At 42.9% G+C, this 19,752-nt stretch overlaps 1 protein-coding gene across 3 annotated transcripts in view; it reads left to right on the forward strand.

Moving 5' to 3' along the window:
* NHERF4 (NHERF family PDZ scaffold protein 4) overlaps window positions 1-19,752 on the forward strand; it is a 396,171-nt gene that overhangs the window by 167,760 nt on the left and 208,659 nt on the right. For all 3 annotated transcript variants that reach the window (XM_075190611.1, XM_075190612.1, XM_075190613.1), the window contains one exon: window positions 2,790-2,991. In XM_075190611.1, the coding sequence (XP_075046712.1) occupies window positions 2,790-2,991 (202 nt within the window). The remainder of the gene's footprint in view (window positions 1-2,789; window positions 2,992-19,752) is intronic.

The following is a 19,752-nucleotide window of genomic DNA, read 5'->3' on the forward strand; positions in this document are numbered from 1 at the left end:
TCTACAGTTACAGATTACTGCAAACTCTCCTGTGTTTCATCGTGACTCCAGCAGCTGATTCCTATCCGCTGCCTCCGTGTGTCTAACAAGTTACAGATCTCTCCAACTCTCCTGTGTTACATCGCTACTGTTCCAGCTGATTCTTGTTAGCTACTTCAGCGTGTCTACAGAGTCCTGCTCGTCTCAGCGCTCCAGTCTGCATTCTACCTGCCGTCAGCTGACCCGCTGCCTACTGCTTCTACAGTGTGTCCATTTGTGTCAACTTGCCTGTTAGCATCGAGTCTACGCTCCTCGGCTTCCAGCCCTGCTACATCGCTTCAGCTCTCCCGTGGTCTCCTGCTGTTCAATTCGATATACTACTGCTTCCTGAGTATTTTGTCGTCCTTGCTGGCCTACCTACAGTGCGCTGCACCTACCTGCCGCTTCCATTCTGCAAGGACTTCTCATCTCGTCAGTTCCCTGCCATTCAGGTATCCCTGCAGCTATCTCTAACAGCCTGCTCATCTGAACCACGGTATGCATACTTCTCATTGACTGTGCTGGTGTATTGCATATCCATCTGGACTGAGTTGTTCTCCTCCGGACTTTACATCCTCTGAGACTATTGCTATTATTGACTGTGTTTCCTTTTGCTGGACTATTCTAGTGACTTTGTTTATCTGTGCACCCGTGTAGACTCTGCATTGCTTTTATCTCCTCGTGTCCTTCCTCACATATATATTCAGTGGTACAACTTGCTAGAGGCAGACCACTGATTCCTGTTTCCCTGTGTCACCAGTTGCATATATCCTCTCACATAAGCAGTGGTACAACTTGCTACACGCAGACCACTGACTTCCCCGTTACCATCACCTGGATTCCATTCCTTCACTACAGACAGCGGTACAACTTGCTATACGCAGACCGCTGACTTCCACCTCCTTATTACTCCTGGACATTCTTTCTCACTATAGCAGTGGTACAACTTGCCGTGCGCAGACCACTGACTACCCTCACGTGTCCTTGTCCATCCAGATCCTCGTGTTCAGTTACCTATTGTTTACCAGTGCTGCTAGTCATAGACTTTCTGAGCATTCTCTAACCATCTGCTGTTTCCAGTTCCATTATCACCCTGCCACCAGAGTATCATATACCAACTCTACTGCTCTGATAAGACCATCAGCGGGTGATACTGGGTAAAGACTCCTAGTGCCCGTGACACTTTGCTTAAAAACTGAGTATTGCTTGTAAAGGTCACCCTGGCATTGATGACCTTGTTCAATCAAAGAAGGGAAGGGGAAGTTGTCAAGATGTTGTTAATTACCTTTTCTTCCAGAGATGCTTTGGATCTCCACAAGATATTGCCCTGGCACTTTCCGAGCTTGAGAAGACGCTCTGCCAGCACTTCACAAGTATTGAAATCCAATGAAAACAAGATAGGATATTTCCAATCCTACTGACACCAGTAATGCAAAGGGCAATGGAACTTCTTGCAGAGAAGGATGAAGTTTATGGAGTGGCCACTGAAAATCTATACATGTTTGCAAGACCTGCTTTGTCATAATTCAGAGACTCCCATTGCATACAACTCTTTGCTCAGGAATGTGAAGCTAAAAAACACTGTCTTCCACACGTGTAGAAAACATGTTGCTACTCTTTCAGAAGTTTTCAATTTAAACAACACATAATTTAATCAATTGTCAGACTTCTTTGGGTCATCAGGGTGCACTGACAGTATTACCACCTCCCAGAATATAGCCTCCAACTCGCCAAAATGAGCAAGCTTATAATGGCTCTTGAGAGGGGAAGACTGGCCAAATTCAAAGGCAGGAATTTGGAAGAGATGGACATTGATCCAGATTTTAGGTTGGAAATCTCGTATCTGATATATGGTTTCAAATTTTACCTCAGTCATTTATATAACCATTATTCTTTAACACTGGTCCAGCTACAGAGTGATGAGTCAGAGGATGAGCAATCTGCTGAACCAGAGAGACATGTGGGCATACATTCGGTCAACCCTTTCCTCTCAGAAGTGGAACAATGTAAAGATTCAGCAATTCATCTTTCTTTCAGGTGGTAATGAAGTGCAGAAAAAAGGCTCGGACAGAGGGGTGCCCAGAAAGCATGAGTGTGTTGCATGCATCATGGCTGAACCATCCACACTGCAAGATCGAATCTGGTTAGCTGTGCAAGAATCGGATAACAGATATAAAAATAAATTATAATAGTTGAATCAATACACAATGATTGTCCATGATTATAATCTGTTTGACGCGTCGTAGCTAGGTGTCGTATGCCTGTGTATTGATGTCCTAAGATGGATGTAATACATTAAACTGTCCCGACAAGACAGTGAAATGTCATTCTTTTGGTCTGGGTCAAACTGAAAATCTCAAGTGATAACTGTGGAAAATGTCATCTAAACATAAAGAATTTTTATATTATAAGAATTTATATTATAAGAATTAAGAATTTTTATATTTTATAAGAATTTAAGAATACTGTTGATTGGGCAATAGGAAAGGAGTGTCCCTATGAGGAATGTTCCAGACATGGGTCCTCACAATGCAATACAAATAAGAGTATGTGTGTGTGTGTTAGAACATCTAGACTGCTAGATAAATAAAATTATAATAAAAAAAATGTATGGGTAGTTGTTTTTCAATGTGATTTTAGTATGTTTCCCATATATATATATATATATATATATATATATATATATATATATATATAATGTCATGCTCTTCATTTGATATTTTGCACATTTGATATGTTGCCTGTTTTAGACTTGTCTCATATTTTATCAGGTGGTCGAGAAAATAAATTCTAGTGGTTCCCGCATATCACTATCTGTCCTTGATGAGACCAACTATGAGAAATTTCGCAATGATTATATTTTGCCATTGTCCATTCTTGCGAATTGTCTTCCTGAGTCCTGCCCCAGGCCAAAACTCTGCCTTGTACGGAATGGGGGACGAGGCTTCGGGTTCACTGCCAGTGCTACAGGAGGTAAGATAGACAATGTATACTTTATAAGATTACAATATCTTCACAAATTATTTATTTCTCATTTCTTTCCTCATATAGATATTTTGTTTTTTTGTAATTTTTCCTGTCCGTATTAAACTGTCATAATTTTGAAAACTCTACATGCTAAACTGTTTCAGAACTGTGTTTGCTCTGTTGATGCAATGTTAGTGGGCATACTTGTTGTAAAATTATAATGGTCGTCTTTGGTTTTATGACTTTGCAATTGAAAAAAAAATCTAAATTGTAAAATCAGTCAAAAGAGTTCACATGCATCTCATGTCAGACCATATATATGCCAGGGGCATTGCAAGTTTCTCTCCCGATGTCACAAAAAAATATTCCACAACAGATATCAATTAATATCAGAGATATTTAAACTGATAATTAAAAAAATTAATTATATTTACGTACACCAGTATTAATGATGTGATATTCTCATATAAAAAAATAAAAGCAGATAAATTGTGCACAGAAAACAGGTTTCGCTATGAAGTTGACCATATATATGGAAAAACAATATATAATAAGAATTACATCTGTAATAAAGAACAAGGAAAGTGGTCCTGTGTCTCCAGCCCTGTACATAAAAATTAAGAATATGTGCAACAGTCCATGTATATAGAATAAGACTAAGGTGTCTATTTAAGAAGTGGCGAAGAGCCAAAATGCCAGTGTGAATCAGAGAATTCTCCACCTTGACCTAGTTACTGGAGCAAAATTTTTCTCAGCAATGCTATCTCAGGAAGGAGTTACTTGTGTATTACAATTGGATGCAGCTGAAGCCTCTCTGGCTTCACTGATCCCTCATAAGTGAAAGCGATATGAGCATAGCACTTCCTCCATTCGCCAGTTGTGTTGGGGTGCTGGTGAGTAGGAAGAAATCTTTGTGGAGGTGAGGTTCTTCACTGGGGCTCCCAGAGCAGCCCCAGCATGGTAAATAGAGGCTGTACTTAATTATGCATCACTACAAATTTCAGCATTACATAAAAATCTTTACCACCACCCCTCAGGTTAAGTGTTGAAACACCTAACCCGCCATTGTCGCTTTAAATTAAGATTTATTCAGGTCGCGATGATGGCAAAGTCTTGTGCCAGACATTTGTGTAGTCGGAATAACTTGCGGGGAGCATGCTGCTACGATCGGAGATGTAGAGCGTCGCTTTGCAGGTAAGTCTGGTAATATTCAAATCGTTTTTTTAGAAATTCTGATTTTCCTTGGAGGTGTCCTCGGTGTCGCAATGGTGGTAATTGTGAAAGCGATTACCACGTCTTCCAGGCCTATGCTATGGCAGCTCTGGTTGCAATAAGAACTTGACCCAACACGTATCTGTCCCATGAGGGAAATGAAGGTGGTTAGTGATGTAATAGGGCATGCTCTGGGGAGGGTTGAATTGGATAATCAAGGAGAGTTCCCAATAACTGAAAGACCTATAACCAGAGGGGTTGTATGTATGGACCTAATCAAAAGATATGGAAAAAGTCTCCTCTCTCAGAGCAGCTGCTTCAGCATGTAAGGGTAACTGAAGGCCATATTTTGTGCAACTTCTTTGCGGTAACATACTGTCACGGCAGTAGGGTTTCTGGGATCCGTCTCGGGACTCCTGGGACTAGCTGTGGCAGGAGGGTAGTGGAAACTGGGAGGCCGGATGAATGCCTTGCTCATAGAGCTAGCTCTAATCCTGTATACAGGACATTAGGAGGGGGAACTACACAGAAGGTAACAGCTGGAATCTGTACACAAGCAGGTAGAATGAAGGTTAATCCACACAAGGTATAAATAACCAAAGTATTTATTTCAGCAGGCAGAATGAGGCTGAATTCACACAAGGGTTAATGGTTTGCAGTACATATAACAGCTACAAGATGAAGCAGCTGAATTCACACGAAGGGTTACTGGTTTGCAGTACATATAACAGCTACAAGATGAAGCAGCTGAATTCATACGAAGGGTTACTGGTTTGCAGTTCATATAACAGCAACTAGATGAAGCAGCTGAATTCATATAGAGAGTTATTGGTTTGCAGTACATATAACAGTAACTAGATGAAGCAGCTGAATTCATGCAAAGGGTTACTGGTTTGCAGTTCATATAACAGCAGCTAGATGAAGCTAGTGAAAGAAAAAAAGGGCGCTTCTTTAAATTAATGAAATGTGTACAAGTGTATAAAATCATTTGAAACGGCAGCCAAGGACAAATAGGACCAATGTGCAAGTGCAAATAAAAGAAAAATGTTGTCCGGCGCTCAGAAACAAACAGAATTTAAAAATCACTGTGTCAGCATAAACATAAAGGAGAATTTTGTGCACAATATAGCTATATTGGAGTTAAGCTCACCTGCCGGACGTCAAGGCATCTCCTGTAGGTGAGTCCCTAAGCTAGTGATACAAATTTACATTCAGGGTGTTCCATTTAAAACCTTCCCCTGAACCTCCATCTTATAAAGCCTGCAGCACCTTTGTAGGGAGTGGTCAACTCCCAAAAAACTAGAAAATAGTGAAAGAAAAAAAGGGCGCTTCTTTAAATTAATGAAATGTGTACAAGTGTATAAAATCATTTGAAATGGCAGCCAAGGACAAATAGGACCAATGTGCAAGTGCAAATAAAAGAAAAATGTTGTCCGGCGCTCAGAAACAAACAGAATTTAAAAATCACTGTGTCAGCATAAACATAAAGGAGATTTTTGTGCACAATATAGCTATATTGGGGTTAAGCTCCCTGCCGGACGTCAAGGCATCTCCTGTAGGTAAGTCCCTAAGCTAGTGATACAAATTTACATTCAGGGTGTTCCATTTAAAACCTTCCCCTAAACCTCCATCTTATAAAGCCTGCAGCACCTTTGTAGGGAGTGGTCAACTCCCAAAAAACTAGAAAATAGTGAAGGAAAAAAAGGGCGCTAGATGAAGCAGCTGAATTCACACAGAGAGTTATTGATTTGCAGTTCATATAACAGCCAGCAAGATGAAGTTGAACTCACACAGAGAAGTCCATAACACAGCTGCAGGATGTGGCTGAATTCCCTCAATGGTGGAGATCTGTATACAGCAGGGGGATTGACGCAACAACCAGGATGAAGCTGAATTCACATGAAAGGTTGAGATCTGTATACAGCAGGCAGAATAAAGCAGCCAAATAAGCAACTGAGGTGATCTGGAACCAGGAATGTGTTGCACTGGCAATTTCCTGAGTGTGGGAGGAGACTCTTATATACCATAGTTGCCTACTCTCTCGATCCGAGAGACTCCCGAATTTTTGGGAGTTCTCCCGGAGAGCAGGCAAAAATCCTGGATCCAGCTGTCGCCGTTGTTGAAGATGGTGGGGACGGGGTTAAATGCGCCATCGTGGCCCCGCCCCCTACTGCGATTGGCTAAAATTACCTAAGATTGACAGGGCGGAGCCTAATGGCGCACCACGCGTGGTCACGCCCCCTTGACGGACACCCTCCCGGACAGCTGCCTTCAAAAGTAGGCAAGTATGTTATAGACTGCAGGCGAAGCCAATTGGTGAATGAGATCAGGTGTTCAGACTCAGCAGGAAGCTTAGTAAATGTCTCACCCAAGATGGCAGCCTCCAGTACTGCAGACAGAAGTCACACCTGTCCCAGGATAGAATGCTGCATTCGGCAGGAGGGAGATATGGTACGGTGATAAGCACTAAGACCCCGATTTGTGACACATACAATCTATTCTAACAGTTTTACCAGCATTTCACTGTGGTTGAGGCATTTAGATATTTTAAAGGAGTTTCGGAATATACGCTCCCATTCTTCTCCCAAGAACTCTACATGTAGATCTGTCTACCACTGACAGGGCCGGACTGCCCATCTGGCACTTCTGGCTTTTGTCAGAAGGGCCGATGGCTGTGTGGGCTGGTCGGTACCCTGCGCCGCAATCATGTGAGTATTTGTATACTCACATGATCACGGCGCCGTAGCCCGCCCTCGCTCAAATTTTTTTTGTTCTAAACTTTTTCTTTTAAACCTTTTTTCATCTATTTGCGAAGCAGAGTGGTGGCTCCGGCGCCACGATCATGTGAGTACACAAATACTCACATGATCACGGTGCCGGCGTCCCTCTTCCCCCCTCCTCTGTTTGCACTGGATGTCAGGTGTAACATCATTACGTCATGCCCGGCTTTCAGTGTGGAGCGGCGCCCGGAAGAAATAAGAGAGAACAGAGAAAAGAAAAGAAAAGAAATACAGAGGTAAGTAAAAGAGTGGATAAACGAAGAGAGGCACAGGGGGATGAAGAAGTGGGGCATAAAAGGCACAGGGGAATGAAAAAGGGGGGGCATAAAAGGCACAGGGAAATGAAAAAGGGGGGCATAAAAGGCACAGGGGGATGAAGAAGGGGGGCATAAAAGGCACAGGGGGATGAAGAAAGGGGGCATAAAAAGCACAGGGGGATGAAGAAGGAGGGGTGATAAAAGGCACAGGGGCACATTCATCAATATTCACAGTGAAAAATAGTTTTCAATCCTTATCACAATGATAAGGATTGAACTATTTCTCATCTTATGTGCAACCCTGCACAGAAACAGCAGTTCCGATAAACTGCTGTTTCTGTGATAAAAAAAATCATACTTACCCCGTCTCTTCGGAACGCGCTGTCTCCGGATCTCCTCCTCATCCTCTTGACTTTTCTTCTTACAACAATTGCGTATGTGTAGTTCGTAGAATTGCACATGCGCACAAACATCTCGCTCTGTCTCTACAACTAAAGTTGCGGTGCTGGTTGGAGTTTTCTAAATTTCATGTACCCATTTTGTTTTCAGATAGGGCCCCCAATTTTCCAGGATCCAAACAAGCAGCAATTGATCTAAAGACACCAGCCACCACAAGTCAGGTAGGAGAGAGCAGGACAGTCTGCCAACTGTCCTGAATTTGGTGGGTGACTGTCCCGCTTAGTCAGGATTTGGTCTGACTGCAAGGACAGTTGGGAGGTATGTAATGCTTCACATTGTACTGCTTGTGAAGGCAGAACTGTGTGCACCTGACTGGAGTGCTTTTGTTGAAAATGTGTATTTGTTGAAAATGTGTCTAATAACCATATTACATCATAGGAGCCCCTCTGTCTTAATTCCTTAGCCCCCACCCCCTTCCGAGCCTTAATCCAGCTCTGGTTAGCAGGAGGAATCTGATAGTTGCTCCCAGTCCCCGAACAGGATACAGCCTGCAGAGCAAGCTGAGGAGCTCTGCAGATTTATTAATCTTGTGAGACTCAGAGCTTCCCTGCTCACTCTAAAGGAAGTTCCCATCCTGATAGATGTCAGAAGCAAGGATAAGTACAGTGGACTAGGGTGTTATAATGTGTTTCTGGGGTGAGGGGTGGCGTGATGTGACTGAAGAGGGCCTGATAAATGTAATGTTTTATTATAATGTATATATCAATGCCCCATGTTGACCATGCAGCGGCACCAACAGAGGTGAGCCTGTATGCTTCAAATGCCAGGGCTGATTTTTAGTGCCAATCTGGCCCTGACCACTGACGCTGTATTTTGGATTTGGGAAGGTCTACTAGTGTACTTAAAACAGTGTACCATATGGTTATACTAGTTCTGTTATTACCCTTTTTCAGATTTGCATAATATATAGCTAGAGGGGAACTTATACCAGTATCCTTGAGGGATGGTTCTGCCAAACAGTGTCTAAGTTTTAGGAATTTGTAAAAGTAGCCTCTAGGCAAGTGATATTGTTCACTCAGGTGGGTAAAGGATGAAAGTGTGCCTGATTCAAACATATGACCCAAAGTCACAATTCGCCCAGAAGCCCACCCTGAGAGCTTTAAATCAGGAATCTGTCTGGCAACCGCTTGAATTGAGACATTTGCTGTAGGGTGGGCGAATCCCTCAAGACCACTACACAGTCGGTCCCAGACCATCAGTCCATCCCTAGTGAGAGCGGGCAGGCTGTGGGCTGGAGGTCTCCAATCCCGGGGAGCCCACTTTAGATCCACCAGTGGGAAATCTGAATTACAAGCCTTTTCTAGGTCAACCCACTGCTTCCTTCCCCATGGGAGAGACCAGTCACACATCTGAGAGAGCAGACAAGCCTCATGGTATTTCCCCAAAGTCAGGGAGAGCCAAATCACCCTGTAATTTACTTCTGGTCATGCGGTTGAGATCCATCCGAGGGGGTTTATTCTTCCACACATATGTTCTCATAATCTTAACCAATCCACCAATCATGTGATCTGGAATCCGAGAAAGGAGCATGCGAAAAAAATACATCATCTTTGGGAGCATCATTTTGAACTATGAAATTCTGCCCAGCCAAGAGACCTCATAGCACATCCAAGAGGTTGTTAATGCCAAGAGTTGGTCCAGAAGGGAGAAGTTTTTATCTAATAATGTGTCTAGTTACGGAGTTATCTGGATGCCCAGATAAGAGAGTTCTGTAGATTTCCAAGTGTAAGTGTATTTTCCCTAAGACCCGGCAGACTCTCCAGGGGAATGTTAATTGTTAGAGCTTCTGTTTTACAAGTATTAAGTTTGTATAAGGAAACTTCGCTAAACTTCGCTAAAATTCTATGGACCGCTGGCAATGAGGTCTCCGAGCTGGTAACTAAAAATAGGACATCGGCAAACAAACAAAGTTTATGATCCACTCCTTCCACAACAACTCCCTCACACTTATGGCTAAGCCTCACTCTAGCAAACAGCGGTTCAATTGCTAATAGATATATGAAAGGGTACAGAGGGCACCAATGTCAGGTACCGTTGGATATGGGGACATTACTGGATAGAAACCCACTGTCAAATACCCGCAGAGAGGGTTTAGAATATAGCGCCAAAATGGCTCTCAGAATATCTCCTGTGAGTCCCATTTTCTCAAGAACCCGTGTCATATATAACCAGTAGAGTCTGCCAAACACTTTTTTCTGCGTCAAGCGAAAGCAGGAGCAATGCATTTTCCTTCTGTGGGAGTGTTATATGGGATGGAAAATGCACCTTGAATTGTCAGGAGCTTGTCAGCCCATGACAAACTCCACTTGGTCCGAGTGTATTATCTTGGGGATAACAGAGGAGAGCCTGTTAGCGATGAGCTTCGCAAAGAATTTTGTGTCCGAATTTAATAGGGCTATTGGTCTATAATTTTTACATTCTGAAGGTTGTTTTCCTGGTTTTGGGATTACTATAATATGGGATTCCAACATTTCAGCTGGGAAACTCCCTGATGCTATGCCAGCATTGAATAGCTGCTCTAGTATAGGAACCAGTTCCTCATGAAAGGTGGTGAAAAAGTTATTAATGTAACCAACTGGCCCAGGCGCCTTGTCTTTGGGGATATTTTCAATAGCTCTACTAATTTCCTCCTGGGACCACAGAACATTCAAATCAGCTCCTACCATGGGGTCTATTGAGAGAAGAGGGAGTCCCTCCAGAAAAGAGGATATATCCTTCTCAGTCGGGTGATGGGTAGAGGGGTCAAGGTGTACGTTATATAGGCTTGACTAGAAGGATGCGAAGGTATCTGCTATGTCATGTTGGTTCAGAAGAGCTCAATTACAGTTTGAGGAGCTCAATTACAGTTTTAGTGACCTATCTCCTGTAAACTTTAACAAGAGGCAAAGCACTCACACCATTAACCTCAGCTCTTAGGGATCATGACATTTCTAGTAATGGGGTTACCCTTTATACTGTGGCAACTAAAGATGGACAAGATTATGTATTTTTTAAGGAACACTACAGTCCTCGCTTTCTGTGTTGCATACGCCTTCAGCCTGGTTCATTTGTTACCACCTTGAGAATCTCTGATGATATGCCAAATTGTGCTCCAGCTCAGGAAACATGTGAAGATCACCACAATAAAACTTGACTGTGGCCAGAATGGATGACTGCAATAAACACCTGCAAGATGTCATCCACACTGCCGGGATCACAGTTACCTACTCTGCCTTTTCAGGTTTTTTTGCAATGAACATTGAGGCTACATACTCAGGGCCACAATTGCTATGTGCATAACAGCCAGGGTGCATCACAATTCTCTCTGGTGGTGCTGTGTGCATCGATTTGCATAGGTGCCCTGGATTTACACCAAAGCTCATGGATTTCCATAACAATATAGAGGAGTTCACAAAGGGGCAGATAGGCAGAGCCAGGACATGTATTATGGAATAAACCATAGGCATTTTGGTGCACCTAGTTTTGTAGAGCAATAAAAAAATCAAGATTTCATTTTCCATAGCGATATTATTGAAATTAGATAAAGGGGTGTACAGGCCACACAGTCATTTCCACTCCACAGTATGTCTGCCCTATACTTTTGCATTTTCCAGTCTCGCTTAGGCAGAGACGTGCATTTGCCCAATGTACAAAATGTTCAAACACACAAAAAAGCATGTACTAAAGGTAGTCCTTAGTCCCATGACTATCAAGATTAATTTAAACTAGGCTCAAAACTGCAGTATTTTAATTAAAAAAAACTTGAAAAGTTTTATTTAAAGAAAGGAATGGTTCTAAAGATGTAGATAGTTGTACATTTTTTGATGTGATGTTTAGACTTTTTGTACAGAGTGCCTATTCAGATTTTCCTACTTCCTGCAAACCTAAGCACACTTCTAGTTTGCTAAAGTATTTTCCAAGAACAGAGAGTATGCATGCACCTTAAAATGTGCTGGGTGGGCCATGTAGGAATCCGTACTATCAGTCTTGCTGATGCCATCAGAGCAGCTGCAGTTTGGGTATTCCCTACATCCAGCCTTTTCCAGTGTAATCAAGCATACTCACTGGTATTATGTTGCACCATAGGGTTTTAGGTGTTTACCTTTTAAGGTTTGAATGCAGACAAATCAAGGTTGGCAGAGGATTCAAAGTGGAAAAATTATGATTTAACTGTAAAATGGAAATGTGGAAATGGTAGTAAGTATATTCAGGTTAGTTGAGGTCCGAAATTCCTAAAGTTAGTTCTCAAGCAACTCAGAATCCTCTTTTTGAGGATAGATCCCACAAAACTAATACCTTTACAGTGCACCAGGTGGTCAAAGGCCTGGTCACTAGGGTCTTCCTTGAAGTCAAGCATTGCAACAGCTTCTGTGTCTCAGGCCTTGAGCATCTGGGTTTCTAATCTCTATTCGAACATTAAGGAAGGTACTGATAGATAGATATACGTAAGACACTTTGTCAGGATTATCAATATATAAACCAATGAGAAAAGGCAAGTGGAAGGAAGTGGTTCTAATTTAACATGTGTTACACATGTAAGTGATGCAATAAATGGTAAGGCATGAAAAAGTCAGCAGAGTATGGCCGTTATATCAAGGAGATGACACACAGGATGCAATAGTCTGTGGACTGATACACAGGAGATACTGGAGACAGGATGCAGACTGTAGGTTCTGTCATAACAAAGTCGAGTCAGGGGTCACAGGAAGAGATGCCAAAATGGAGGGACATGCAGAGGTCAAAACCAGGAAGTCAAACAGGGATGGCTCACAGGAAAACCAGCAGAGGTCAAGGCAAAAGATGAACTGACAAAGGCTGTTGGGACAGGCAGACTTACATAGATCAGGAACAGGTGCCAAGCATCTTGAAGTAATGAGCTTAGCTCTGTCAGGTAGAAGAACAGTGGCCCCTTCGGTGGAACAGTGGTACTGCAAGCTGGATACATAACAAGACAAAAGTCCAACATAGCTCTTGGCAGACAGGAGCTGCAGGAGACAGATAATGACAGCCCCCCCCCATTTAAGTACGGATTCCGCACGCCCAGATTACCAGGATCGGTCAAAAACTCAGAGTCATAGTCCAAAATTGGGCATGTAGCTGAGAACTCCTCGTCTAAGGGCAGAAAAGGTACAAGAACCATGCCCAAAGGATGCAGAGACCCTGAAGCCCCACTCCTCCTCTTCTTTTTACCTCTTTTTTATGGCTCTTAGAGAGTTGCTGGAAATAGATTGAAGAAAAAGACAACTTCATGGTTGGGGTAACTGGGAGTAAAGGAGATGGCTTAGGAGAAGTGCTGGAGGTAGGATTGACAAGTGCTGGTGCAAATTGTTCAACCACAGCATCTGTAAAAAATTGTAAGTTTGAGAGAATGGGATTTCTGGTTTCAATAAAGGGATTTGCCCATTGCAATGCCCTCCCTCTAAAATTGGATAGCAAGAAGAGTACTTGCCTATATTCTTTGTCAAAAAGAGTGGGTACGGAGGGAAAATAGGATAGGCATAACTTTACAAGCGCACTAAATTGTCCTAAGTCTCCATCAAAGGTAGATGGTGGGGATTTAAAAACAGTAGAAGATTCAGAGGGTGAGGTAACAGAAACTTGGGGGGGGGGGGGTGTTTCCTTAGATAGTCCTTAGATAGAGTGAGAAAATTCGGCTCGGACTGAGCGCACATCTCTGGGGGTTTGAGCATCACACCTTTGGCCGAAGACGGCCCAGACTAGGCACATGACTTGGAAGGAGGCCCGAACTGGAGACATTACTTGAAAGGAGGCCCGAACTGGGCACATGACTTGGAAGGAGGTCCGGACTGGGCACACAACTTGAAAGGGACAGCTCTATGAGAAGCCTCAGAGCAGACAGCTCTGTGAGAAGCCTCAGAGCAGACAGCACTGTGAGAAGCCTCAGATCAGACAGTACCAAGTGGTAACTTGAGCTGAACCACATAGAGTGGCAACTCGAGCAGATCCGCACGGAATGACAACTCGGGCTAAACCACATGCAAAGTTTCAGGAGCGGACTGGAGGGACAGGGACCTCTCGGGAGTGTACTGGAGGGACAGGGCCCCCTCGGGAGCAGGCTGTAAGGGCAGTGGCCCCTCTGGAGCTGGAGGCAGAGGCTGGCAGCATGGAACAGGAGGCAGAGGATGGCACCTCAGAAAATGCAGCTGAAACTGGCACCTCAGCACATCATCATCATCATCATCAACATTTATTTATATAGCGCCAGCAAATTCCGTAGCGCTTTACAATTGGGAACAAACATTGATAAGACAATACTGGGTAATACATACAGACAGAGAGGTAAGAGAACCCTGCTCGAAAGCTTACAATCTATGGGCTGGAACTGGCACCTCAAGACAGGCGGCAGGAACTTGCACCTCAGGACAGTTGGCAGGAACTGACAGCTTAGGCCCCATCACTAAAAATAAGTCAGGTTGTAATGTAGAAAAGGGGTAGTGATGTGTGAACAAATCCAGGATGAGAAGAGGAGTAAACTGAAGACTGTTCTGTATGCTGTTGTGGTCTGCGGAGTGGACAATCTTGTAAAAAGTGTACAACACTGGCACAGTAGAAACATAATTTATTAGTCCTTCTGCGCCATCGCTCCTCTTCGTTCAGGTGGGGACGTAGAGCACCTGTAAACCTGAAGTTTGCTACACAGTGGTTCTTGGTTAATTGACATTTTGTAGCAACATTATTAAGAGGTGCTGTTTGCACTAATTTGGCAGCATTTGAATTGGCAGAAACAAAATTTGGCTGTTTCCTGGGTGGATCCATTTCTGGCCAAGCATTGTTGATTCCCCTTTATCACAAGATACAGTCTATGGAGGATGCACTGTAGTAATGACTTTCTCCCTGGGAAAAGGATTTGTCACCGCAGTGCTGAATTTGGAGCAAGAAATACTAGGAACGGAGATGGGAAGGTCTTTAAGCACCTTAATTAACGAAGAAGAGACCTGAGAAATTTGAGAGCAGAAGCATCTGGAAGAGGTAATTTCAGAAGAAAAAATAGCCATGGTCTCTGGACGTTGAATTCTGAGTAAATAAACCAACACCCTGGAAATCCTCAAACAAGGGTGGAAAGCGTGCAACAGCAGGCTAAATTTTTCTGGCCAGTTCATACTATCAGGATTCCTAATATAAAAACCACTGAGAAAATGCAAGTGGAACAAAGTGGTTTTTATTTAACATGGGTTACACAGGTAAGTGATGCAAAAAATGTTAAGGCATGAAAAAGTCAGCAGAGTATGGTCATTAGAGCAAGGAGATGACACACTGGGTGCAATAGTCTGTGCAACGATACACAGGAGATACTGGAGACAGGATGCAATGGTCTGCGAAGCGTTACCACTAGACAGTGGTGATGACACACAGGATGCAATAGTTTGCGATCCAATACACAGGAGATAGTAGAGACAGGATGCAGACTGTAGGTGCTGTCATAACAAAGCCAGTTAAGGGGTCACAGAAAGTGATGCCACAACAGAGGAACAAGCAGAGGTCAAAACCAGGAAATCAAACAAGGATGGCTCACAGAAGAAACAGCAGAGTTCTAGGCAACAGATGAACTAGGAAAGGCTGCTGGTACAGAAAGACTTATATAGGCCAGGAACAGGTGCCAAGCATCCTGGAGTAATGAGCTTAACTCTGTCAGGTAGAAGAGCAGTCCAGGTACCAGAGTGGCTCCTTTGGGGGTACAAACTGGATACATAACAAGACAAAAGTCCAACATAGCTCTTGGTAGACAGGAGCTGCAAGATGCAGATCATGACACACTTCCAGTTTACCTGCCTGCTCTTTGAAATGTCCACTTCTCCAAGCTCCTGGTTGCCTTGGTGGTAGAACTAAGGAAACAGGGAATCCCAATTTGCCCATATTTGGATGACCTCTTAATAACAATAAGCAAATCTCCAGAGATTGTCCTTTACAGTCTGTCGAGTCATGGCAACCTTTAAGTGCCATGGCTTAGTGGTTAGCACTTCTGCCTCACAGCACTGGGGTCATGAGTTCGATTCCCGACCATGGCCTTATCTGTGTGGAGTTTGTATGTTCTCTCTGTGTTTGCATGGGCTTCCTTCGTGTTGATCCGGTTTCCTCCCACACTCCAAAAAAAAACAAAAAACCAGGTAGGTTAATTGGCTGCTATCAAAATTGACCCTAGTCTCTCCCTCTCTGTCTGTTTCCCTCTCTGTCTGTCTGTCTGTCTGTGTTTGAGTGTGTGTCTATATTAGGGAATTTAGACTGTAAGCTCCAATGGGGCAGGGACTGATGTGAATGAGTACTCTGTACAGCGTTGCGGAATTAGTGGCGCTATATAAATAAATGATGATGATGATGATGGATCCTGAATTTTGAAAAGAACCACATTGTTTCTTCTCAGTGGCTGTGGTGTCAGGATGGAGATGAATTTAGAGAGGGTGTGCCTGTCTGAGAAACTCTGTTCAGAGTTCTATGCGTTGATCAGCCTAGATTTTTCTCAGCGGAGAGTGACCATCAGAGTAGGTTTGAAGCTTGTCAGGATGTTGGTGTCCACAATAGATGTAGTATTGTGGGTAAGATGGATGAGGAGTCTTTAGATGGACCTTCTTGCTCAATGGGACTGGAAGAAGGGGTCCTTAGATCGGTGGATCAGTCTACAAATCAGTACCAAGAAACTACTCAGGTTCTGGTTGATGACATCTCTGAACAACAGGGCAAGCCCTCTTCCTCCCCCCCTTCCCTCAAGGGTGACTCTTATCACAGATGCCAGCAAGAGGGGCTGGAGAACTAATTTTCAGGGACAGGTGGCCCAAGAACAGACTCTCTTCCAATGTGTTGGACATACTGGCGGAATGGAGGGCGGCTTAACACTTCCACAATATGTTGCAGGAGGAGAGTCTTCAGGTTGTTTTGAACAATCTATCCTGAATCATCAAGGAGTTCAGCAATGAAGACCCCAGTCTCACAAGTAATGCATTGGGCGGAACTGAATCTGAGATCCCTTTCAGCTCTTCATGTGTTGGGGGATGCAAACTTTCTAGAGGGTCTTCCTAAGTCTAGAGCAAGTTCTTCCTGGTTAATGGGAATTGAAATTTTCAGCAGTTGGTGGACAAATTTGGAAATCCCCAGTTAGATCTAATGGGGACCAACCATTATTCAAGCTCCACAGTTTTTTGTCTCGTCCCCCACTTACAGGCTCTCAGGGGTGGACGTCCTCTCTTACCTTTGAAACTTCCAACTGGGGTATATCTTTTCCAATTTCCTCTTATTGTTCAGAAGATCAAGCAAGAGGTAGTTAACGTGGTAGCAATTCTCCAATTTTGGCGAAGGCAGCCATGGATTCCTTTGGTTCTGGTGACGGTAGAACCCTTGTGGCTTCTACCTCTGCGGTAAGTTCTCCTTCACCATGGTCCAGTGTTTTTTCTGGGTGTCAAGGTTCTGGCTTTGACAGCATGGAAATTGAAAGGAATCTTCTGAGATGTAAGGGCCTGTCTCATCCTGTAATCAAGACTTCAATTAAAGCCAGAAAAACTGTTTCATCTAGTCTGTACTGTAAGATCTGGAAAAAAGGTTATACTGTGGTTGACATGGAACAAGGTCTAGATGTGGTAACAGTGACGAATGTCTTCAATTTCCTCAAATTACATTGGTGATGAGATTGGCAGTCCTCTGGTTTGCCCCAGAGTGTAGTACTGTGGAAAAAGGTAACCGGACAACACAGATGTACACAGGGGTACGGTGGGATAGAAGAATGGTCATACCAGCCAAAACAGTACACGTGCAGGCAAGACAGGACATGAGTGGAAGGCAGAAGCAGAGTTAAAATGGATGCCAAGATTGGTACAAATGAATCAGGAGAGTGATCATCATGCAGAGGTTCGGTACACAGGGATCAATCAGGAAACATCCAGAAGGGGAGAGACTGAAGCAGATACAGGGATCAGGTCCAGCATTCAGAAGTGGCCAGCAAAGTTGCTCTGAAATTGGATAAGTGTCGAAGCACTGTTTAAATACAAGACCAGATTTGAAAAACCCACCCGGCTACCTGTCACATGAGCCGATACCCGGAAGTACCGGATAGCCACGCGAGTGAGACAGTGCTGGAGCCGGGACAGATAAGTCATAACACAAAGCCTTTAAATCATTCAATTTGTGTTAATATCTAGACGATCCAAAGAGGGCTTAATGTTCATTGTTTAATATACTATTATGTTTTATATTTGTGACTGCTAGTATCACAGATTACAATACGTTCTTTGTCAAGATTGGCACAAATCAAATCCGCATCTTTTTATCCATATATCCTAATAATTTTCTGTGGACCCTGCTATATCATTTTTATGTCTCAGATTCTCAATAGATTTCACCAATTTTCAAAGTTTGCCTTTACAAGCCATCGCTCCTTTAAATTTTACCTGCAAATTCGCCAATTTCCGGCGACTTGCAGAAATCGTACTTTCATTCATTTATCCCCAAGTTTCTTCCAGGTCTAGAAGGATTTTTTTTAAAACAAAATGGATGTCAAAAGGGTAATTTAGATTTAATGGTTTTCCAAACTCCTTTTTCTAAAACCCTACAATATTTATTAGATTTACTGGATTATTTGCAATACCAAGTAGCACACATTAGAGAACTTGCAGACCGAACATTTCATGGGCATCTTCTAGCTATTGAAGAGAATACAGTTCAATAGAAACTACAGAATACATTTTTTGGAACTACCATAAAATGTTATTTTTGAATATAAACCACAATTACTACTAAGTATAGTTTTAGGGTTTAAGTTCCCATTATAAGCATTTATTTACAGTACCTGCTAGCAAATCCTATTTCAAATCTCAGAACCTCCACTACTGGACAGTTTTATTTTTACAGTGTAATAAAGGGTTGAGCTAGGACGCACCCCCACCCAAATCTAAATCTATCAGCACATTTTAAATTTCTCCACTGCAGCACAACATGGTTTTGCTTAGGTGCAGAAGTATACCTTTCAGATGGATTTACCATGAAATTTAAATGAAGCCCTAAAAGAAAAAGTACATTTATTTACAATTATTATCCGCCTATTACTTTTTGCATGGTTTTCATTAGCCCTTTAAGAAATATGGTATTATTGTGATCATTTATTTTTTAACTTAAAAATGTAAGGCAAAATGGAAAATAAACATTTATCAAAATGTCACTGTTGAAGTAGCCTAAAGCTATTCCAATATTAAGCTGCCCCCTTTTTAGTCTAAAGCTGCTCAAAAGGAATTTAGAAACCATTCCAAATAATATTAAGCTCCAGTATGAATTTTAAACCCCCACATAAATTTGAATCCCTGCATTAAAACAAAATCTTTAAAATGACCACAAGCAATATATCTATCTAAAAGAAGAAGTTTGTTTTTGGCGAATATCTTTGACACCCCTGCACCGACTAGGATGAAAGCAATGCAAGGTGGTCCAGTTGGATCCTGGCCAGGTTTTAGGGGGGTTAGGGTCCTGGTCGGACCTCCCGTTTGTGTACGCTGGGCAGAACTTTGACACAGGGAGCCTGTTCTGAGCCTTCCACTAGATGGATTTGGCCAAAAGCTTCACAGACTGGTTACATTGGATCCCTGAAGACATACTAGGGGGTTGATGTCCCGGTCGAACCTCCCATTGGTGTACGCTGGCCAGAATTTTGACCCGGGGAGACTATTCTGGGCATTTCACTGAATGGATATGGTTTGTTTGTCTGTCCGGCTATGCATTCGGACACCCCTGCACCAATTGGGATGAAACCAAGGCAAGGTGGTCCAGTTGGATCTTGGGTGTGTTGGAAGCTGCTAATTATTTTTAAAATGTCGACAGTTACATTCAACTGATTGATAACTTAATAACTTCAAGATTTAAACCTGGGCAATGCCGGGTACTTCAGCTACTGTGTATGTGTGTATATATATTGTGGCAATGTACAGGTCAATATATATATATATATATATATATATATATATATATATATATAATATGGGCAGCACGTTGGCTAAGTGGTTAGCACTTCTGCCTTACAGCACTGGGGTGATGAGTTCAATTCCCAACCATGGTCTTATCTGTGAGGAGTTTGTATGTTCTCCCCA

This window comes from Mixophyes fleayi, chromosome 11 (assembly GCF_038048845.1).
Source record: "Mixophyes fleayi isolate aMixFle1 chromosome 11, aMixFle1.hap1, whole genome shotgun sequence".
In the NCBI taxonomy this organism is placed as follows: Eukaryota; Metazoa; Chordata; class Amphibia; order Anura; family Limnodynastidae; genus Mixophyes; species Mixophyes fleayi.